The sequence below is a fragment of the Coptis chinensis genome, chromosome 5 (genome assembly GCF_015680905.1).
Source record: "Coptis chinensis isolate HL-2020 chromosome 5, ASM1568090v1, whole genome shotgun sequence".
Lineage (NCBI taxonomy): Eukaryota > Viridiplantae > Streptophyta > Magnoliopsida > Ranunculales > Ranunculaceae > Coptis > Coptis chinensis.
In genome coordinates, this window is record NC_141460.1 from 38256619 (window position 1) to 38280653 (window position 24035).

General features: G+C 36.5%; 1 protein-coding gene across 2 annotated transcripts; it reads right to left on the reverse strand.

The window, feature by feature from the left end:
* Positions 1-887: 887 nt before the first annotated feature.
* On the reverse strand, positions 888-22832 carry ERA1 (Prenyltransferase family protein). 2 transcript variants are annotated; one of them, XM_086559966.1, is made up of 14 exons: positions 22676-22832; positions 22506-22592; positions 18116-18221; positions 14644-14679; positions 13732-13814; positions 13597-13650; positions 12744-12795; positions 6304-6368; positions 5706-5762; positions 5474-5546; positions 3600-3686; positions 3392-3530; positions 2645-2769; positions 888-1693 (listed from the first exon to the last, which is right to left on the reverse strand). In XM_086559966.1, exons 1-14 carry the CDS (start codon positions 22786-22788, stop codon positions 1457-1459), a joined length of 1314 nt encoding a protein of 437 aa, XP_086416092.1. In that variant the 5' UTR covers positions 22789-22832; the 3' UTR covers positions 888-1456. The 2 variants fall into 2 exon arrangements, with proteins under 2 accessions (XP_086416092.1, XP_086416093.1); XM_086559967.1 differs by lacking the exons at positions 888-1693; positions 2645-2769 and adding an exon at positions 3119-3294.
* Positions 22833-24035: the final 1203 nt, after the last annotated feature.

Below are 24035 nucleotides of genomic sequence, written 5' to 3' on the forward strand. Positions count from 1 at the left end.
AGAAATTTGAATGACTGATTAATATAATTTTCATATCTCATAGCTATCCATAGTTGCTAATATTTTTTATAATAATTTAATATAATGACACCTGTTCGTAGGACGGATTCAAAAGCTAGTATATTCTAATAGTTCTCCCTTCAAAGTAATATGATGTCGTATTCCAACCTCTGAGCAAGGATCTGGCTTTGCTCCTGCTATCACGCCCTATTTCTATGCTAACTTTACTTGATCCCATACTTGAGCTTGAAAACTATAGTGAGCGACATACCACAAAAACTCAAACTCTTCAGCAAGTTGCACCAAATCGAACTCTTTCAGTAATCTACCCTAAATCAAACTCTTCAGTAAGCTACAGAAGGCCACGTTTTGTATTACATATGGTTGGCAGAGAAACTTCCTTGCTTGAGAGATCAGAGGGTGTTTTTTTAATAATCTTGCGAATGCCAAGTTTATTTAGCGTTGGCATGTTGGGTGCTTCAAAAAACAACTTGACTATGTTTCAAATTAAAACGTCGCGCCCACATCCATTTGGCAGTGAGTCTGGGAGTTTTAAATTTTCGAAGCCAAGTTCATTTAGCATCAAAATCACTCGCACCAATTTGATTTTGCAATTGAAAGCTACTGAAAGTCTCTGAAGTCTAATTGCGGATAAAAAGTTGCACAATTGACTGTAGTAAACTGGCCAAAACATGCCCTAACCCCTCCCAGAGGTAAAAGGACTTCATTAGATTAAGGGGCGGAAACAAGTAAAGAATTCCAAATGACGAAATGCTGCTAATATCCTGATTCTTGAAATCATCTAAAACAAGCATCGGCATTAACAGAGTACCGAAAAAGCTAAAAAGAAATAAAAAACGAAAAAAATGAAAGCGCACACATAGATGGATGGGTTAGAAATTGTCAATCATTTCCAGCCTTCAGTGTGGGTAACTATTAAAAAGGATACAAATATTCAGTCAGTTTACAATGCGTACATATTTGGCATCAGTAATGATGATTGAGAAAGAAAAGACAAAATAAATTACACACGAGCAATGCTCGCCAAGAGCTCACAAGTGATTTGTGGTAGCAGATTCCATCGGTAGTACAGTGTGGAAGTAGAATCATTGGGAACCATTGGACTAAGAACTACTGTGCTTTAATTATTATCCATTCAGCTTTCCACGACACTGAAACGGACAAAGAATTACAGATCACCATGTGAGGCCTGGGAGAATTGCTTGATTAGCTATCAGTTGCAATCTGCGACGGGACCACCATCATTCTAGATGGATGGATTAGCCTGCAAATGCAACCCAAACTAGGGTCAATACCACGTAAAATCGCAGATTAATCGTCTCATTCTACTCTCAAGTCCTTGCAACTCTATGAAAATTGTCGTACTGAGCAAACTCCATGTTTCAGCTACTACAACCTTGCAGTGGACATGGCCGTTTGAAAAAACTAAAGATCCTTAACATTCCGAGAAGAAATCATGAGCCTTGTAGTAGCGGTCTAACATGATATTGTACAGAGGGTGAATAGGCTCCAAAAGATTAGAATATGGACCGAAAACTGCTTTTGGAAAAGGTGAAGAATCAGCATCCTTTGACCAACAATGCTGACACACTGAGAGACCACTAAGACAATAACATGTATGATAGTAGTCTCTGGACTTCCCTGGCTTGTCCTTGAAGCCTCCCTCCTGTACCTGCATTCACAATTTTAAATCATTCCTACCCATGACACAGAATATGAATTAGCGACACGTCTTATATGTCTAGCACTGACACTTTGACAGTCACGGTCAACTCAAACCAGACTAGTCCTTATTTTTTCCATACAGCCATACTAATGCTATTACCTTTCTAGATGTCAAGAAGCTCGTACAGTTTTATAAAAACTAGCCATATGGAATTCCAAAAGCTCAGGCCAAACCAATAGGTCTATAGACTAGACATTGCAGAACCCAGAACCTGTTGATGGAATAAATTGCCATATCCAAACCAGTCATGGTAAAGACGCTGCCACTATTGCATATAGAAACAAGATCCACTATAGCAAGTGGGTGGTGGGTTCACGTTTTTGGACTTGTTGCAAAAGATACGCTACCATATTTTCCAGGAAGAACAAATTGGCTTACAGCAGCACCGCTGTTCCAAGGATCATATTTTGAAACGATAGTACCAGGATAAGCTAATATGCGTTGTTTCAGTAAACTAAATACATACAGAGATGATGGGTTGCTTGACTTTAATTTGACCTTGGCCAGTAATAATTTAGACCTAACACTATTTCCAATCAATTAATTAGCCATTACTATAATATCAAGTCCAGTGCGATATATTCTGTCCTTCACATGTACCACGCTAGACAGAACACTGTTGCCAACCAAGTAATTAGCTGTCCTAGACCATCACGTCCAGAGGATCTAAATTCTTTCTAACAACTTGAAAGGGAAAGGGAAAGGGAAAGCTACTCACTGGTACCCGCAATAATACAAAAATGAAAAAAGCCCGTAAATTATGCACAAATTACATTTTTGAAATTCTCTCCCCTAATTCTGCATTGTGATTTTAGTGACAGATTTTCTGTACCTCTCGTGTGCTAAGCCACAACTTAATATCAAGCAATTGATACATTTGAGCACAAAAGGATATACCTGTGAGCACAAAAGGATATATTGTTGCAGGGCAATACTATGGAATAGAGGTCCTGATTCTGCAGGTCGTTTTATATAAGAGAAACCAATATCTGAATAGTTTTTATCATAAGTATTTAATGAACCTGCAGTAAAGAAAACCATCATTGATAAGAACTGCCAAAATGGGATCTCGAGAAAATCCAAATGAAACACAAAAAAGGGACAATGAACAGTTTGAACGCCAAAGACTCATTTATAACACGACTGAAAATGGGCCAGCATCCACCCATTGTCAGTGAAGGATCTTTTGTTTTGCGGTCCAATACTCCAATCTATACGCTCCTCCATATACTAATAGAAAGTTGTGGAGCATTCCATTCGAAATGCTTTAGGGCTTTATGTTTGAGAGTTATCGGAGACATTTCTAGGTGAGACATCAAAACATTCTGCAGACGATTCTTAATATTAAAGAATTGCTTTTAGTTCGGTGTAAGCATTTGAAGAAATTGAAGAAGTTGCCATTTGTTTTTTTTTTTGCATTCGCTCAGCATTTTACTATCCTGGATTTGTGGATGACTGGATGGTGTTGTTATCTCGTATAATTTCTTTTTTGTTTTGTCCTTGTTTTAGTAGGATAGCTCACAAAACTTTGTACATTCCACCTTTTTCTGCACACATCGATAGCTAACCTCATTAAAAAACAATAAACAGGTGCAGAAATCGCAGTGTTAAATTTTTTTGTCCAATAAACCAAAATGCACTAACCTGAACCCTCCTCAAGGTCAGACACGTTAAATGATCCCACATTTTGTGTGCTTCCCCTTGTCTCTCCTTCTCCAACATTCAATTTCAAATGTTGACCAGCAACTGAAGGTAACCTTTGTATTAATGCGAAAACACCTCCCTAATGATTTAATTTATTATCAGACAAGAATAGGTTCATAAAGTGAGCCACACATGCTAAAGATATTACCTGCCAAAAGGAATAGCAACCATCGACAAGTTTATTTGCTCTCCCCTGAAATCCACACTCTACTCCTTGACGAAATACCACCCAGTCCTAAGCATATCACAAAACATTAGACGATCAAATAAAATGACAAGAATCAAGGAATTTTGTCTTTAGGCAGACAGGGGCCTACCATCACAGCCGCATAGTGAACAGCAAAAACATAAATGTGTAGTGCGATCACAAAATTTACTTATTTTGGACGGTTAACTTGTTCGAAAAGTTCATCCCTCTAAAATTGTACCAAGCATTAAGTTGAAATTTTAAAAGGTGTTAAAGAATTACTATAGCGCTAATCCTAAGAAAGTAAGATACTTGCAGGTGCCAACCAGAAAAATTGGTATTGGGTGATGATACCAGAGTCCCGAGATTCGAGCCCCACCAGCATCAATAAATAACTGATCTCATTTAGAACAGGCTTGCATATATGCTATGTCGACATATGGAAATGACACACGCAATCCAAAAGCAAACTTGCAAATTGCACTAAAGGCTGATTTTTGGTAGAGATGACCTCCCTACCATGGAAAGCATCTCCACCAAAAATAAGCTCAATTGGATGTATCTAGTCTTGCAAAAGAGTGTTAAAATGTTGTGGAGATCACATCCCCCAGTAAATCAGCTTTTAGTTCATTATGTAGGTAGGTAGGATTGTGTATGCCATTTCTGTATGTCGACGTAGAGTCCCCATATATATATATATATATATATATATATATAAGAAACTGAAAAAGTTTAAGAATGACCTACTGCATCCATGAACTAACAACCCTTGATCAAATCTCATTACCATTGACTTAAATTGCAATATACTTATAGAGCATTGGTAGAAGACGAAACTACCCATAATTAAATATTGCAATACATCCAACTTCATGCATCTGTCTCAAACTAACTCATTTAAGGCTTTCATATGCCGGATATTACACACCTAAGGATAGACCTGTTACCTACAGCTATTGCCTTGGGAACCCTTTCATGAATCCTGTGAAATATGATTTTTTAACTCTTGTATAAGCCATTATTTGGTGATGATCTTTAAAGTTAGTACTTAATAGTTAGTTCCAGCTAAAAACACCTTAACCATATCCACGTTTAATAAAAGTTGCGTAGGACATAATACAAGGATTTCTTCTATGAGAGAGCGAGAGAAAGTGACAGATTTCTTCTCATGGACTAGGGGATGGCATGAACCAAACACAGCCACAATGTACATGATCAATCTAGGGTTCTAAACCCTTGGTTTTAGTCCATATTGGTTTATGTATAATTAGGGATTTTTAGAATATTGTGTGGTTGCTAAGTTGGTGATTTCAGCATAGGTTATTTTTAGGCTTAATTTTACTTCCAAGTATTAGGTATTTTAGTTTCTACATTTGAATTAGAAGGCTAGCTTCTAAACTCATAGTTCCTTTAGCCTATATATTGAGTTGAATGCCTTTGGCCATACTGGGTTGATTGACTAATATAATTTGTGTGTGTGAGAAAGGTTTTCTCTCGTGTGTGTTCTAGTTTGATAATTATTTGCAGGGTAATTACAAGCAATAACTTTGTCATCTCCCTACTCAATTTTGTGGGTTTCAAGGCCAGTCGCCGCGACCGTAGTGGCCCACAAGCAACTAGTTCGTGATTCTTCGGCGGCATGTTCGTATTCGTATCGCACGCAAGTGCATAAGTAAATTATTTTAAAGTTTTGAGCAATATAAAGTTCACTGTCAACTGGTCAAGACCCATGATGTATTCGTGAAGTGAATTACAAGATGGATAATCAATTTTAGCAACCTTAAACATAGAAGCAGCTTTAAATGATAGAACATGCACATAAGCAACTGTCTTACAAGAAGACTAGGCAAGTCCAACCGATCAGCCTCATCGATAAGAATCATTGTAGCCAGACCACAAAATGTGTACCTATCAAAAGAACTACTAAATTACAATGATGAAGAAAATATTATAAAAGAAGGTAAGAAGAAATAAATATTTGTTACCAAAAGAGTTCCTGACCAAAATAAAAATCAATGATAGGTTCTAAGTTCTAAGTTAAGATTTCTGAAAAGAGATGAAACATACCCACCGTGAGCTTCAGAACCAGGCTCACCAGCAATTCCACCTTCATATGTTTGACATCTGGAAATTAGAGTAATATCATGTAAGTATTTCTAAGACCAACAAAAGAGTTTCAGAAAGAATTCCAGGGCAATATCCAGACATGTGAATATCCAAAGAAATAGTACATATTCCATTTCCATAATTTATCTTAAATCTCAAGAAAAAATAACCGAGATTGGCAACAACCTAAGTTTAAACTCCCTATTCAACTGATGAAGGTGGGAACTGATCCCTAGTCCTTCGGGCCCAACTCCCCAAGGCTTGATATCTATATTGCACAAAAACGTTCGTCTGTGCCACATCATTATCATTGAACTGATACACAAATTTGCGCTGTTTACTTTTCATTTTCCTTCCTGAGTTGGAAGGAATAATACAGGGGCAAAATCCAGCTAAACCTGTCTAGATGACTGGTGTAAATCAACAAATTGCCCCAACCAAGGAAAAAATCTAACACAATCAAGCAAGAAAGATCACATTCCAAGGAAATATTAGCTATAAAAATATAAAATCTGTGTTAAAACAAATTTACTGCGAGCAAAAACTATTCTTCACCAACCTTAAGATGAAATTTCCGACATTCTGCACCAGCTCATCATCCAAGATGTTTAAAATGCTTGCAACCTAGTAGGGAAAAAGGTAAGAGAAAAAGAAAATTTACACTAGCAGCATATTAAATATAACAAAGAAAGGAATAGTAAGGTAGCATACTAACAGTTCATGTACTAAACAACCAATGCACAAAGTAAAGAATACGAAATTACAATCCCAATAGTCCACTCAATCTCAAACTTGCACTAATGTAAAGTTAAATTGCACATGTTTCTCCTGGAAGAACTACAAGTAATTCAGATAAACAATTTTGTTTGCTCTTGTAGAGCACCTAGTTCATTCTACATTTAGTCACAAGAAAGTGTAAAGACATACACCATATCAGATCTACCTTCCAGATCTTGATTGGAAAGTCAATCAGAAACCAAAAGTTGCAATTGGCAGGTGTCCACTTAGGGTCTAATCATATTCTGCATTACAACTCTACTAGTCTAAAGCACTTTGTAATGCATTGAAGCATTCAATATCTGGTTTTACCTTAAGGGTTAAGGGAAACTCATTAGCTAGCAATTTCAAATTGGGAAGTTCAAATAAGACCTCAAGAAATTAGTTCATTATATAAAGCCATCGCTGAGACTAATTGGAGGGCAAGGCATCACTCAGGTAAGTGCCATTGTTCACTAACTGAGGTGAAGTCTCATTTCGAAAGCAAAGATCACCTGACCTCGTCTGAATCACTTCCTGAATTACTATGGTGTGTGTGTGATAAAGTCAACGAAGACATAACCCGTTCCTTCGGACATGGGTGATGCTGACACTATGATACGTGATACGCCACGAATGTACTAAAAATTGACGCACATGGATTAAGGCTGTTCACAAAACCGAAACCGATCCAAACCAACCAGTTTTTTTTTGGTTTTCAGCAAGGCCAGTTTGGTTTGCTGTTCTTGATTATGAAAACCGATTCAATCAGTCCAGTTTACATTTTGACCCCTCACTAAACCGAAACTGAACCAAAATAGATTTTTCTATGTACATATAAAAAATAATAAAATCCTCCTCCATTTCTCTAAACAATTGAACCAACTTACCAACCACTCCTAAACAACAAGAAAAGGACTCTCTCTCTCTCTCAATTTCAACATGTTGCAAATCTATTTTTGGCTATTGATTTGACGTTCTTTTGATCCAGCTTTTTCTTCTTTGTTTTGTTGTATTCCAGTTTCATGAGTGCATCGTACAATTAGATCAAGAGTTTTGAAATTTTAACTTATACAATTAATAAGAATCCAATTTTAGAGATGTTTCCTTCATTTTCTGCTCTTAAGTTTAACTTTGGACCTGTATTCAATGAGAAATGTACTTCTCAAAACAAAAGCCCAAACCAACAAACCGATCCGGACCGAACCATAAAACCAGTTCAGTTGTGATCCGGTTTCCTCACCGTTTAGTTTCAGTTCTTATTTTTTTTTTAAAAACAACAATTTCTGTTCGGCCAACTAGGAACCGATCAGAACCAAACCGTGGACACCCCTAATGTTTATAATCCACATGTATCCTGTGTTATTGCTTTCTTTTGTTGGGGTGCTTACTTGGGTAGGATTCAAACCACTAACAATTTGAGTAGGAGAGGTATGAATATTCCCCATGTGTGCGTGTATTGCAAGTATATTGCAAGATGGTGAAAGAAGATGTGGATCAGCTTCCCAAATGTCCCATCACTTCCGGAATTTGGGTACTATTCATCTTTAAATACTGCTTGGGTGCTGCCATCAAATATCAAGGAGGCCTTGGGCAAGAGTATTTTCATGGGTCCACTCTCTAATAAAACCAAATGGCTAGCGGGTCATCTACCAAATGCCATTGTATGGACACTATGGAAAGAAAGGAATATGGGGATTTTTTAGCAAAAGGAAAGGGAGTTGCATAAGTTGGTAGGGGAAATCAAGGAATACCTATTTGATTGGGGACGTGCTAGTCCACTCTTTATGAGTGTAATTTTTGTTGATTTCATGTGTAATTGGGATGGGCTAATGAGATGAGCGAGCTTTTGTAATTGCCTAATTGGGGTTTTGACACTCTCTGACTTCTTTTACCAGCCTATGCCCCTCTTTTCCATATGTTTGGAGACCCTCAAGTTTCTTTACTTCCATAGCGTCCATACCAAGGCGTAAGGCGTTTGGAAGATGATTAGCGAGCCATTTAGCTTTGTTGGAAAGTGGACCGAAGATGACATTATTCCCCAATGCATCCTTTATATTTTGTGGTGGTACCCAATCAATATTAAGAGATTAAAAGAACGTTATCCAAATTACAGAGATGAAGGGGCAAGTGAGAAGTGAGGAAAAGGTGATCCACATTTTCTTTCGCCGCTTGGCAAAATGAGCATACAATAATGAAGTCCAAGCCTCTCCAATTCAAACTAGTATACTGCATTGCAGTGGGGCGTGAGCGTAGTAAAATAGTCGGTTTCTGCACGAAAAAGTACACAAATAAACACCCAACCAAACACATTTCAACAAACACAAATCCAACGACGAAACCAATGAAAATTGAAAGCTCAACATAACTCAACAACCCCAACACAATACCCCACTTAGTCTGTGTTTTACAAATTGACCTAGAACAGAATAGATTTGAATTAAAATTGCGGAAATACAACCAGATACCAAGCACATGGACGTCTTTATATACGAGATTATTACTTAGATAACAAGAAGTCAACGCCTTTTTTTAATTTGGATGAATGAGTCCAAATTATGGCAAACAAATTCCACAACTTATATGGTTTTTTTCTTTTGTTCAATGGTTCAACAAATTAACAAAAATAATTATAAAATATACTAAGAGTCACTTCCAGAGTTCCAGTATCAGAGATGAGACAACCCAGTTTCTAGTTAATTCACTGCTCTGCCTTGAACCATCTGAGAACAGGAACCCCTGGTCAACCTTCTAACCCAATATACTACCGGTTACAAGTCCTATATATCAGTAGAGAAGTTCATGAAAAAAAGGACTTGTTTCCATAAAGTTCCAAAGGACAAAAACCAAGTCTAACTCCACGTTCAACACCAAGTACAAAATGCTTAATAAATATGACACTAAAGAATAAAAGGAAAGTTCCACTAATTACATCCAAGAAGATAAAATAATTACTTACCCACAGCAAAATCGACCAATCAAGATTGATGACTTCTGAATAAAGAATTTTGAGCCTCAATTGATTGATGCCTAAGTCCTGATTCGTGAAGCTTCTTAATAATCCGTGAGCGAATCCGAAAGAGAGAAATATAATAATCCGAGAGCGAATCCGAGAGAGAGAAATATCTTAAGAAAATATAGTATGTGTCGTTTAAAAGATTTTTGGGCGTTTCTTCAAGATAGATTGTGAGAATAGGTTTGATGGAGGAGAAATTGGGAGATTGGAGGCGAAGATAGGGGAAAATGAGAAAATGGGGAAAAGGGGGTACGGTCAGACACAAAAGAAGGGTTATTTGGGGGTACGGTCAGACAAAGGAGAGGGTGACACAAAACAAGTGGTGTTTTGGGTAACTTTAGAAAAGCGACCTCAAAAGTTCACTACGCTCATGGATTATCAAATAATTTGGATCCTACCCACGTAGGCCCCCAACAAAAGAAAACAACTCTAAATGAGATAGCGTTCTTCGAAATACACTCATAAGGAAAGTTAGTAATCCTCTCATTTTCTTCTAACACCCTTGGAGCGTATTCTTTGGCCAAAGACTTATTTCACCATAAAAGCATCTTTATCACCCCCCAACAATGTCTTTTATCAACCTCGCAAAGCTACTAGCCACTTGATAAATTGCTTGTATAATGCCTTCATATCTTCTCACCTTCCAATTATTGAGTTGCACATTCCAATCCACGCCATTTGCACCTCCAGGTAGTAAAAAATGAGTGCATTTTTGTTATATGCAAATAAATGAGACCAAATTGTTCTTTAAGTGAGGTTTCCCCTACCTATATGTCTTCCCCAAAGGATATGGATTCGTCACTAATGGGAACATAAGAAACCCCTTTACCAAAAGTCTCCCATCTTCCAAAGAGTGATGCAAAGGGGGTTTCTAGGTTCTTCAATCAACCACTTCCTCACTCCCTCTCCATACTTTTCCGCCACCACCACCTTCCACCAAAAATGATCCTCTACTTCTCCACACCTCAAAAGCCGCTTACCGAACAAAGGCAGATATATGAGTAACACATATTTCTAACCTAAACCGCCTTCTTCTTTCGGAAAGCGCGTGATATCCCACCTAACAAAGCGGATTTTCAACTTATAGCCCTCATTAACCCATACGAATCGTCAAAACAACTTTTCTAGATGTTTCACCACCCCCAAAAGAATTACTCCAACTTTAAACTATTGTAGACTGGTGAGAGATAACAATTTGGAATGCTGGAAAGAGTAGATTTAATTACAGTCAACCCTCTCCATATAGGTAAACACTTGGCTTTCAAACCCATCAAACAAGCTGCAACTTGTTTTATTAGCTTGCTCCAAATACATCCCGATTTGCTTTTGGCTCGTAAGGGCAAACCCATGGAAGTAGTAGGAAAAGAATCAAGGCCACATCCCAACACACTAGCAATCTCCCCCAAGTTGTTTACCACACCCACAACAAAGATCTTAGACTTGGACAAGTTAATTTTGAGGTCTAAAATCAAATCAAACAAAGTATAAGATTCTTGAAGGCAAGCTTGTTCCACCATTGCGCTCATGAGAAAGATGGTATCATAACAAATTGAAAGTGTTAAATAGAAATCGCCCCTTCCAGATTTAAAGCTTTAAAACTATCAAGTACACATTCATCAATTAAGGAGGTAGTCATCCTACTAAAGACTTTGGTGACCAAAATAAACAAGAAAGGTGAGAGATCCCCTAGCACTTCGCAAGAAACCATGTGGCACCCCATTGATTACAGTTGCAAAGCGAGCCATCGAAGTGCTAACTCTAATCCATCGCCTCCATACACTACCAAATCCCGATCAATGATCAAAAGCTTTCCTGGACTCTATCTTGAGAAGCATATCACCACCCCCCGTCTTCATCATAGAGTCGATTAACTCATTAGCAATCAAGCAACAATTGAACATTAAGTAAAAAGCCTTAAGAGCGGTGGGGGAGGTGAGTGGATTCTGATGGCGTTGATGACTGGGAAGAGGAGGAACTGGTGATGACTGGAATATGTACAGGAGGTGGTGGTGGCCACAGAGAAGAAGGGAGATGCAGGAGCCATTAGAAGCAGTGGTATCGAGCAAAAGAGCTTGAAGGAACGGCAGGAAGACAACCATTTAAGGTTCAGCTGTTCAAAGGAGGAATGGGAGGACGAAGATGACATGGAAAGGCCTTGACCAGAGGAGAACGGCAGCTAGTGTCAGCTGGTTTAGTAGATTCACAGGGTAGATTTTCTGTTTCTTTACTATTGTTTTTATTTTGTAATTTCTGCTTTGGGTGTTAGAAACAGGCCCAAATTCATGTTGTTAGTGACTTCATTTGCATACTGATGTAGCTACTTTGTTGGTGAAATCAATATAATTAACTTTTAACTGTGACAAAAAAAATGAAAAAGAAACAATTTAATCAACATCAACTCCAAGGGCCAACAAATGTTTGATGACAGTGGCACTATATGAGCTTAAAGTCCTAAAAGAACGAGATCTCGGGGGTTGCGGACTTCAATTTTATATTTAGTTGGCAATACACTTTTAAGTATTTCTATTAACGAAACAAGTAAATTAATTATAAAATAAGGGATTGCCAGATTGGTTAGAAAGACACTATCAAGGATTTCTACTGATGAAACAAATAAGTTAATCATAAAGTGTGGGAAATGAGGGTGAGTACGAAAGAGTATAGCTTCAGCCACATAATTAGCTTTCTATCGAACTGTTAGCATTAAAGAGAATGGCTTTAGCATATGTTTAGCTTTATATCAAAGTAATACTAGATAACTGCTAAGCAGTGGGGGCGTGAGCGGAGGGTGGAGAAGAGAGGGAGAGATGAATTTGTGGGTGGGAAGAGAGAGAGTTAGGGTTTGGTTGAGAGGGAGAGAGAGATAGGTGAGGACAGACAGACAGAAACCAACCAACTTAGTTTTTGTCCGCATAACCCCCCTTCTGGCCAGATCATTCGCTCCGCTCACTTGATCAATAGATTACCACCAATCTAAACACCCTTAAAGTTCCACATTTTGGTCTTAACATATTAACTTCGCAATGGTTCCCTCATAAGCTTTTATCTTTTCCTTTTTTGAGATTTTGATAACTAAATAAATCTCTACCAACCTTCTGTTCAACACTTCTGCTGTATCTTGTCTAATCTTCAAAAACAAAAGTCGACTAGTAGGTAGCTAATGAGCAATATCTTAAATTCCACTAAGAAAAGAATGTCCATAGCAAATAAGAGGCTTAGCGACTCACAGAAATGGCTGTGTAGCAAGCCCGAACATCCATTTCACCTGCATTGTGCATCCTAAAGGAAAAACAAAAGAAAAAACAGGTAAACACTTGTGTTCTAGCATACAATTGACTGAAAAAATGTACAAGTTTTCAGTTGCACACCACCTTTACATGAGGTAGGAAAAAAGAATATCGCAGATTCAAAGGACATAGACCAAATAAGAGTTGTAAGAGAATTTGAGGGGTGGTGTGTGTGGTGGAGAGAGAGAGCTGGTGTATTTGTACTGTGAATGATTTTCTGTAAGGGAATAAGTTAACTCATTTTATTGCTTTGTTTCTCATCACCAATAAATGTTAACTGATTTTGCATTAGACGCAGAAAAAATAACGTAAAGTTTATAAATCCAACAAACACAGACTTTGCTCAATAGTAAATATGTTGTATACAACATCAATGTTCTATGTGCACCCTAGCAGGATACCTTGATGAAGGCTTAGGTCCTTTGATTTGACACTTTTATTTATGAATCTTTCTTGTGTATTTCAGTAATTTCACAAACCATAATAAGCTTGAAGAGATAGGTCTCCTATTGGGATCCAAATTCGGAGCTGGCACAAGAAATTAGGTTCATTATGTGAAACAAATTTACATACAACAGTTGAAATGAAAAAGATGAAATTGATCCCCTTCTCCAATTATCTCAGCTCTCATCAAATTACAGATTAATCCCAAGCTAAGCGTGCTTTTAATTCCTTGTTTAAAAAACTACTAGATACAGCAAATTTGTTGCAACATAAAGCAAAACTCCTGTAGGAGGTGTTTGGAAGGAGTGAAGAACGACACCTATCATGAAGTGGAGAACAAATATCATACCTGAAACCCCCTGATTGATCCTTCATATGAAGTAAGAACTTATGCAGCTTTTCTCTGAAATATAGAGCATCATCATATGCTAAATGAAGTGCGTAAAACTAATTTTTAAAACTCAACCGGATATAAACTGACCACCTATTAATTGATGACAAAGCCCTCTCGCCACCCAAGGTAAGAAGTGAATTGACTGCAGCATAAGTTGTTGCCAAATGAGGCATCTAAAGACAAAATGCATCACGGATAAGAATAGAAACAGAAGAAAGACACACATTAAAATAGATATAGAGAACACATAGAACCCAACAGCTTATAAAGTTACAATGGAAAAACACTATATATATATATATATATATATATATACGAGCAGGTTCCGTTTGCCACACTTTTTATACCATGCCCCACAACTTTACGTACAGCGTGAATTATACCCTAATTTTTTGTAGATGTGTTCAACTAACCATGAAAATCACCTCTACAAAATTTCAACTCATTTGATAATGTTTAACTATGTCAAAAGATGATTGCAAAATCGAAAAATCTGAGCCGTTTAAAAAAAATCAAAATTGAGAACAATTTTTAACTAGGTTAGAGATTTCTAAATGAGACGAATTTTTGTTGAGATGTTATCAATGGTTAGTAATAGTAGATCATATCCACAAATTATTAGCACTTAACTCATCTTATAGGGAGTGTGGTATAAACTATGGTATAAAAAGTATGGTAAAGAGAACCTACTCGTGTGTATATCCAAGGTACTTAAACAAATAACAAAGTAAGAGACAGTCATAACCAATAGATATGAGTGGGAAACGGTAATCAATTAAACATTATAAAAGGCCTATGACGATGGGAATCAACTTAAGAAAGATTCTCATCATGTGAACAAAGAAAAAAATATAGATTACATAATTAACTGATTTGATAAAAGGTAATATACAAAAGGAGAAGAGACAACAAGTTCCTAATATAATAGCCTACAACGACGACGACAGCAGAGAGAGAGAGAGAGGTGTCATCATGTAGTATACAAGTAGATTAGGTACTTGCCTGTCCAGGCCCACCGCCATATCCACCATGTGAATCCTGTGTGATTTTAGTGAAAGTACATTAGCAACAACAAAAAGGAAGGAAACAATCTCACATATATATATAGCCAGGCTCTTAAACGGGCTGCTACATAAACGGACTTAGAAAAAATGGAATAGACTCACGAGAATAAACTCTCTTATTTTTCTCTCTCCTCTCATATCACTCTCACTCACTCTCTTTCATTTGCTTTTCAACCAGGAAAGAGGGCAACTGAAGATTAAACTCTTTGTGATACAGACGAAGAAGACAATCGAAGCCCTTGGGATCGTGTCATCGTGCTGTAATCAAATTGATGAGCATATATTCTATTTTAGGGCCGTTTCATTTTGATTTTTTACAAAACAACGCCTTCCCCCTCCCCACCCCTTGCTGATTTGGGGTCATTTAATTGATCAACTGGAGTTTTTTTCGAGTACAACAAATCTGGGTTGTGTTGTTCTTTGCCACTTTTGAAAGCAGTGACAACTTGTTGAGGTCAAGTTATTTGTTGTAACCAATCGAATTCTTAGTTGCAGTTTGATTTGAATTAGAGATAAACGAAGAGACAATGAACATTGAGCGAGTAATATAACAATTGGCTAGTTAGAGAGAAAAATATTTCGAAGCTAAAGCATAATCCGGCCATTAATGAGTGACTGTCATTGAATTCACTTCTTGGGGTTGCTAGATATCCAGAAGTAAAGCTTCCCTTTATGGCCAACGATTTCACCCATTACCCATTTAATCATCATACACAATTTGACTCAAAAATTGTAACAGAATAATTGAATAATTCTTCTGTAGACTTCCCTGCTAAGAAAATAGACAAAAAAGAGCAATAAGAGAAATAAAGGGAAAGTGTGTTAATAGGAGAGAGAGAGTGTGGTCCCACTATCTATGATTTTTGAGTGAATTATGTGAGATCCATTATTTTTCTCTAAGTTCGTTTTCGTACCAGCCCATTTAAGAGCGGGGCTGCATATATCTATAAACAAAAAAAAAACAAAAAAAAATGGCAGTCAATACAATACTGGAGATCGAACACATTTGTCAAGGAATGAGGAGCCAGTAGTTTGTAATTTATTAATATACTTTTTGCTTAGATTTCAAGTGTCAAGTCCTCAATTGATGAATTCTATCGGGATGTTCTGTAGAGAATCATATGTTGGCCCACATCTTTTAGCGAATTCCAATTTCTATGTTAATTTGAGGATCAAAGAAAGGACCATTCATACTTCGCCTGTTCGTACAGCATCCACTGTAATTCACCTGATGAACAAATACCAAATTCATACAGAACTTTTGAGCAAAACAAAGGAGGGAAGGATCAATTCCACAAAAGCCTACACTAGGTGACGTCTGAGCAATGTTGGCACTGTCAAATATACTTTTCAAGGTACCATCTCTCTCCAATAAAATAGAATTCTAAGAGCAAATTCTACCACATTCCTTTCCCATGGGGAACATGTTGCTTCTCACTTTCATTTCTCTTGGAGATTGTCTCATGCTCTACCCTTCCTGACAAAGAGTATTACAACATCTTTCTCCTCTTCTAATGATCTGGTTTTTGTGTACTGAAAAACCCTCCTTTCAGGTTTGAGATTGTGGTATATTCAAATCTTAACATTATTTGCAACAAGAAATAGTTACTACCATACTTTTCACCTTTTATGACAGTAGAGGAATTCCTTAAAAAAGATTGGGATTTTCACTTTCCTGCTATACACAACATCTATGGTCAATCTTCATCTACATCCATTTGATTTGTGATTTTGTCAGCACGATGCAAAAACCAATCTAATTTCTTTCCCTTTTTGTGTGTAGAGATGGGAAAAAAGAAAACCCAAGGAAATAAATGTGAAGGTGCCACAATGATGAATAAATCTCACACCTACAACCCACTTCTTCGTTTAAGCCTACCAAGAAACTAATATAAATGCATCCACATCTAAATGCAAATAAATTTTAATTCCATTTGAATTAAAGGCCAGCGTACCAAGGTAGGACAGTATCTCTAAGTTTCAGGAAGAAGTCTCCACAATATTCTATACTGTGTTCCACATTGGATCATGTAGCAGTCCCCATGGATGTCCTAGACATTATAATTAGGTGGGAGATATCGAATGTTTCTTTTCTTTCCTATTGCCCCTCTCGAGCAACCTGTTGTGGAACACGCCCCTGATGTAACCTAGGATATATGAAAAAAGTTCGGGGACAAGCTCATTACAAACAAGGAATATCATTAAGGCCTTCTCTCCAAACTGAAAGTTCCTTTGCTGAGTAGTTTTCCAATTTGTGACTCCAAGGGAACTCAATTGGATAACCAAGCTAGACATTCGTTGACTCATACAATTTTCCTTCCTTTATCTTTATTCTAGGCCAACGTGACTGTTCTATAGTCACTAATGACAACCCCCTCTCTTCCACTTCTCTGTGGACTTCAGTTTATCCTAATAATATTCGTTCTTCACCTTTCCCCTTTCTTTTAGCATTTAGGTGGCTTTTTCCCTTTTCTAAAGAGCCTGGTATCTCACAGCATATTCAAGTATGTGTTCACCATGTGGGATACTGGTACCTCCTCTCTTAGTGTGAACCTAATTTTGAGTTTGCTTCCCCTTTAGTCATGATGGAAAAAGGGTTAAGTTGCTACAGGGAGATCATGGAAGATTAACAGCATCCATCATAAAATTAAGGGCCTGTCTTCCTTTAAAAAGTACTTTCAATGTTCATCATGTTCCATTTTTGAGACAATTGTGCTTAAATGGGAGGAGTTGACTAGTTAAGACTTAACTTTAGGGCCCAAACTAATTTCGATATACTCCTAGGATTCTCGTCTATGTATAACTTAGATATCGTAAAATCCTTTCTTTTCGTTTCTTTCTATCGAGCTACACCTCCACTTACAGAACAGGAGAACAGCCTCCTGACTTGTTACGTATAACCCTCTCTTGGATAACTAAGAAAACCCAATCTCAATTGACTGTTACAAGATCCTTTTCTGAAAGTAATATATTTTGCTAACACTAAGAGGTCGTTAAGTGAATTAAGAATGCAACATCATCAGATCCAACAAGAGACATAAAAAAAGCAAGAAAACAATATGAAAACAATGTAGGGGAAGTTTGGACCCTATTTTTCAGAAAATATGTTTTTCCAAAGAGATTTTAAGAGCGAGATATACTCAAAATAATATTATTAGTAATAATAATTATAATAATAGTGATAAGGAATATCTAAAACTTTTTTAATTAAAGCTTGTTTTTGGAAAGATCTAAGCTAGAAAGGAAAGGAGACCCCGAACAAGGAACTAAATGGAAGCCGATCTTTCCTCAAATCTGTCTCCACATAAAAGTAACAGATGGAATGCAAACTCCATCTGCATTCATAATTTTTCAAAAAAATTTGCTTATAAGGTTTTAATTCCAGAAAGGAGATAAAGGAAAATTCATACCTGACAACAACTTAGAAAGTCAACAGCACCATTCTCCAGATCACAATCAACAGACTCTCCCAACAAAGCCATTGAGTGAAGGATCCAATAACAAAGCCAGGGGCGACTAGACCCAGGTGGGTTCGTAAGCAAAAGAGAAGAAAATCAGCAACTGTTCAACATCAATAATCTCCAAGCAAAATCAATAACCAAAAACAAAAAAATAGTTCATACATACCTAACCTAAGTAACATAGACACTTCAATATATTAATATTAAAGCTCCCACAAGGGGTATTTTTCTAGCTCTTAAAATTCCACGTCATCAACTTAATAATCTAACTTAAAACGGGAAACACTTCTCCTTTTAAAAACCTAAAACGGGACTCTCTTTAGCTCCCACAAAATGTATTTTTCGAGTTCTATTAAGATTCCACATCATCTCCTATTAAAATTGGAATTCCTCTCCCTATTAAAACAGTATTTTTTCTAATTAAAATGGGAATTTTTCTCTTATTAAAATGGTCTTTTCCCTAATTCAAAACGGGTTTTTAAAGCTCAATTTTAATGATTGTTAGAAAATTAAAATGGGGTTTCAATTAAAACGGGATCTTTTTTTCCTAATTCAAACAATTGTCAAGAAATTTGTATATTCTTGAGCAAATTTCAAAAGAACCGGTGCGTATGCATGGGCCTACATGCTAGTCATATTCTTAAAACAGCCACATAATGCATATGATTTCAAACTAAGGTTTCTTCTATATCCTAAAAGACTAAGAATATACTATATCAACTCCACGGTAATACAATATGCCACTTTCATAGATAATTATTTGTCAGGCCTAAGAGCCCAAGAATTAAATGTGTAACTAAAGAATAGTAAGTATTTTTTTTTTCATTAGTTGTATCAACGTGACATAGATACATACAGTATAATAGACACATGACTATCTATATAATAAGATAGGGTTTTTTTTTCACACTACAGGACAAAATAGCAAACAAAGGATGGTCGAGATCTATTTGAGGAAAATCTGACGGCTGTTGTGCGTTGATTTTAATTGTTAGAATTGGGACACTGACGGAAACGGCTCCCACTTGATTTTTAGACTTTCACGCTCAACAAGTCGCCGGTTTGATCCACCGTAACGCGACTTTTTTTTTTATTTTTTGGAAAAATTAACTCTCCACAAAGCAAATGTAGCGGCTCATCCAATTCCCTTTTAAGTTTTAACTTTTAATCACTCCCACCCTTCTTGCTCGGTTGTGTTTCAATTCTAATTTCGCCTACCGCAACATCATTCCTGTCAAGGTTTCATACCCATCTTCTCTCTGGGTGATATTTGCCTCCCATTAAACATCATTGAACACGCGAAGTATCTACCCAATTCCTTAATTTTCATTTTTTTTTTCTCCATTTTGGTTTAAATAGGTTGCCATTATTTTAATAAACGTTGTACTATTTGGTTTTGGCCCCACTTCCTCCACATAGCATCAAGTGATACAGATTTAGGACTTGGAGAGAAGACCCCAGTTTGCAATAAGCAATAATCATGGCATTCTAGTTGGCCCCACACCTAGATTTTAATAGATTGAAGAATCATTGTTAATAGGTTGCATTATTTTAATTTTGATTTTAACCTTGGTTAGATTCTTCAACTGGTCTAAGTTTTGATTCCATAAAATGTCTTTCTTATTGGTTTTCTTAAGAAAGTATATATTCATACAAAAATATTGTAAAATTAGAGGTGAGTTTCACTAAGTTTACGTCGGTGTTTATATGATTTGTAATGCAACCTTCTTGCTAGAAAAAAACTTGAGTAGCCATGACAAATGGTACTTTACAATTGTTTCAGGTTGCCAATGCCCCCATCCATGTACAAATAATTGATAATTGGTCAATATAATTGTTTCCTCTTTTTCTCCATTTCTTTGAACGGATTCAGTAAGTTTTTCTTTGGTCGACTATTTATTTTGAGTATGTTTTCCTTAAATTCGACCGACTGGAAAATTTTATTTCATTCTATTTACAATGAATGGAAAAAATATACTCCATTCTCCTTACAATGATTAGCGGAAAATTTTCGACTGTACCAATTCGATTATTTTTTTATTTTTTCTATTTCTGTTTAAATTCCAATTGTTGTATATGTTGGTTTGATTTTGATTAGATTCTTCAAGTGGGCTGAATTTCGGTTCGATTCCTTTAGTTTTTTATTTGCTTTAGTTTATTGATTTCAGTTATAACTATTTCGGTCTCTTCCTTCTTCATACAAATAGTTATTCCAGTCTATTGAGTTTGAATTTAAGCTTCTAATCTAATGTGCATCTAAGCTTCCAATCTAATGTGCATCTAATCGGTGCTTTCCAATTAGACGTTCTACCATTTTCTGTTTTTTGTCTCCACTGTGCTCTTTAATCGGGAACTCCCTTCAAACCAAAACCAGCATTTCAGGTATAACATTTTGCTATCTTTTGTTCTTAAAGCTCCCCTTATTAAACCATTATTTCAGTTATGAAATTATTTAGCTTTATGCATAATTTTCTTCCTATGCAATCATGGTGAAAGGGTGAATTGGGGCGGTGAAGGTGAAAGTGAATGACCCCAATTTGATGATATTAAGACCGTGCAACGACAAAAATTGGTGTGATACTTGCTGATTCCATTGAAGGTTGATTGTCACCCATTTGTTAAATATTTTATTTGTAGGTCGATACTTTTACTGTGTGAAGAAATAAAGGGGCAGTTCCAATAGCCCCGCACCCACAGGCAAATATTTTCAGATTGGTCAAATCCAATGCAAACACACAAATCCATATGTTATTGTACACTTCCTAACTTCCATTTTTTTCTGCTGTAGATTTGTCAAATGCTGGTGAGGACAGTGAGCTATTTTGAATGGGTTCAGGTACTTTATAGTACTAAAGATTTGTGATCTTGACCTCTCTCCTTTATTCTTATCTTAGAACTTCATATACCACTATCTTTATACTGAGAAAAATACCTATTCATTACATATTTTCAGAACATTCAAAGTTTTATGTGGGAAGAGGAGAAAGTTAACAATGAGTTGCAAAGGTACATGAGACGCGCATTTGGTAATATCAAGGCGATGTGTCAATCTCAGGATTGCACCCTTTGAATGGGTGCCTTCACATTTGGAGTCAGTCGGTTTGGTCGCGCCACCGTCTTAAGGGGCTGGGAAGCTGTGCTATTAAATCGCCAAGTACTCACTGAGTAATCAATGAGTACTCTCTACTCGGTACCTAGCCGATCCGACCAACATATTACTCCCCATGACTAATCGGGGTCCAAAAATCGCTGAGTAATCGGCCGAGTTACTGATTAATTAGGGATCGGGATCGGGCGATTAGTCGTGTGGAAATCGGGCTAGTGGATTTCACTAACAGGTAGTAAAAAAAAAGATAAAAAATAGTAACATGCCGTGAAACTTGAGTAAAGAAGAAATAAACAAAGAGAAGAAAGAAGAGAAAAACTCTGAAAATCATAAAAACTTGCCAGCCAAGTCAGAAATTTCTCTTTCTTCTTCTACTTCTTCTCCTTCTTATTCTACTTCTAATTCCCCTTCAATTTCTATTTCTTTCTGATTCCCATTCAGTCTCCATTCCCTTCTTCTCCTTTATGGTTCGGTTTGGAATTCAGACCCCATTTTTTTTTTCTTTTTTACGAGGGTTATATGGACCAACCCCACCCAGCCCAGCCCAGCCCAACATAGTCAAACCTGGGTCAGGTCCATATTTCCAAAAATTATACCACTTTCATTGAAATTTCAACTAATTTCAGTCTTTTTATGAAATTTTGACCAATATCACAACAGCATTCCGAAATTTTGAGAATTTGAATGAAGTAAATGAATAGATCTTTGAAGAAATTACAATGATAAATAATCTTTTCGATTCAATAGCATTATGAGTTTACAACACTAGTTTTGACAACACATTCTTTCAAGTGCTGTGCAAATAAGAAAAAACAAGTGATTAGTAGCTCATTATCAAATGATCAATCCAACAAGTACACATAAATAATGTGCAATTAGCTGATAAGGGTAATAGTTATTAATTGGCTATATTATGTTAGTATTTCAATGTTAATTACATTTAACATGTATTTATAAAAGAATATAGTGTTATGAAAAATTGCCCGAGACTGACTAGACCTACTCGCTCCTCCACCGAGCAGACCGAATAGCGATTTAACTGCACAGCTGGGAAGCATAAGATCAATATGTTTTTCATCACAGTTTAAGCACCTATAAGTACGAACGAGTTGGCCTATTATTTCCAGGGGCTTCTTCTCGATCTAAAGCCTACCACTAACTCACACTGTAATAAGATTCCTAATATGATTAAACTGATTATTAATTAGTAATAAAGAAAAAGAGACAACATACTTGGCATCTAAGACACAGAAGCTAGGTCCTAATTGTTTCAGACCTTTATTCAAATACTCCATGTGTTCATCCCTTTGAACATCCAACCTGTACAATAAACAAACTATTACAAACCTTATAATAATAATAATCACTAACAAAAGAAAATGAAAATAAATCAAATGAATTACATTAAGGTTTGGGCGTGATGAGGGAAAGATGAAAACAGTTGGTAAATTTCCGAGACTTTTGATTCCACCATCCATTGTTCTCGTTGTGTAATTGTCACTCTCGAATTCGACATGCTCTCGAATTCGAAAAAAATAAAAATAAATGAACAATTCTTCAACTACCTCGTGGCATTTTATACTTCTTATCGACGTGTGGTGTTGCACGTGAGAATAGTGTAAGTTTTGGGCCTTAAATAGTCCACGGGCTCCGCTCCAGGCCCAGATTGTACCTTTATTATGTTCTTTATTCTTGCGATCCAATAAAGACAGACATTGACACATCGTCAACAGGTCAAAAAAGCACCAAAATGGCAAAATGTATATATTCTGCATAAGGTTCAGACTTCAGAGTGAGTAGAATAGAGTGCGAATTTGTTGCACACAGTCAATCAGGGTGTTTGTTAAGAGTGCGAATTTGTTGCACACAGTCAATCGGGGTGTTTGTTAACCCTCCAATTTATTGCTCCACGTGTAAATCAGGGTTTGTTAACCCTCCGATTTATTACTCCACGTGTCAAAGTCAAAAATAGAGAAAGTTAACCCACGGATTAAAAAAATTGAAAGTTAGGTAATAGAAAATTCAAGAGATAATTACCCTTCTAACCTTTTCTCTCTTCTTCATTTTTTTTCGTTCTCTCATAAAAAAATTTCTTTCTGCTCTGCCTCTCATGGACTAGCACCTCTTTTAGATGCTATATGACATATATCATCTATTAGCCTCTATTTTAGATGATATATGACATATATCATCTATTATATGATTTAACACTCTTTTGGAATGATATATTATTCGAAAGGGTTGCTAGTCCTATTTTATGGGTGCCAATACCAGGACGTGACTTATTTTTTCAATTTTTTTTTGTTAAAAAAAATGAATAAAAGAGAGAAGGTCAAAAAGATAATTATCTCTTGAATTTTCTATTGCCTCACTTTCACTTTTTTAATCGGACACGTGGGTTATCTTTCTCTGCTTTTGACTTGGACTCGTGGACAATAAATTGGAGGGTTAACAAACACCTGATTGACCGTGCGCAACAAATTCGCACTCGAATAGAATATATATATAGAGATGGAATATATGACTACGTCAACAACCAGGAGGCAACAAAATGTCGGATGTTTGTATACAGATTTCGAGGGAATAACGATAATGTGTCATGAACGTCACAAAATCCATCATGATGCCTCCTCCTTTTGTACGTCGACTAGTTCGGTTCTATAACTGAGATCTTTGTTTCGTTCTAAGAGAAGAATACTTTTATTCCCTCTAGCTACAGAAATGAGTTCACCCCTATATATATGTGTGTGTACACTTCCTTTG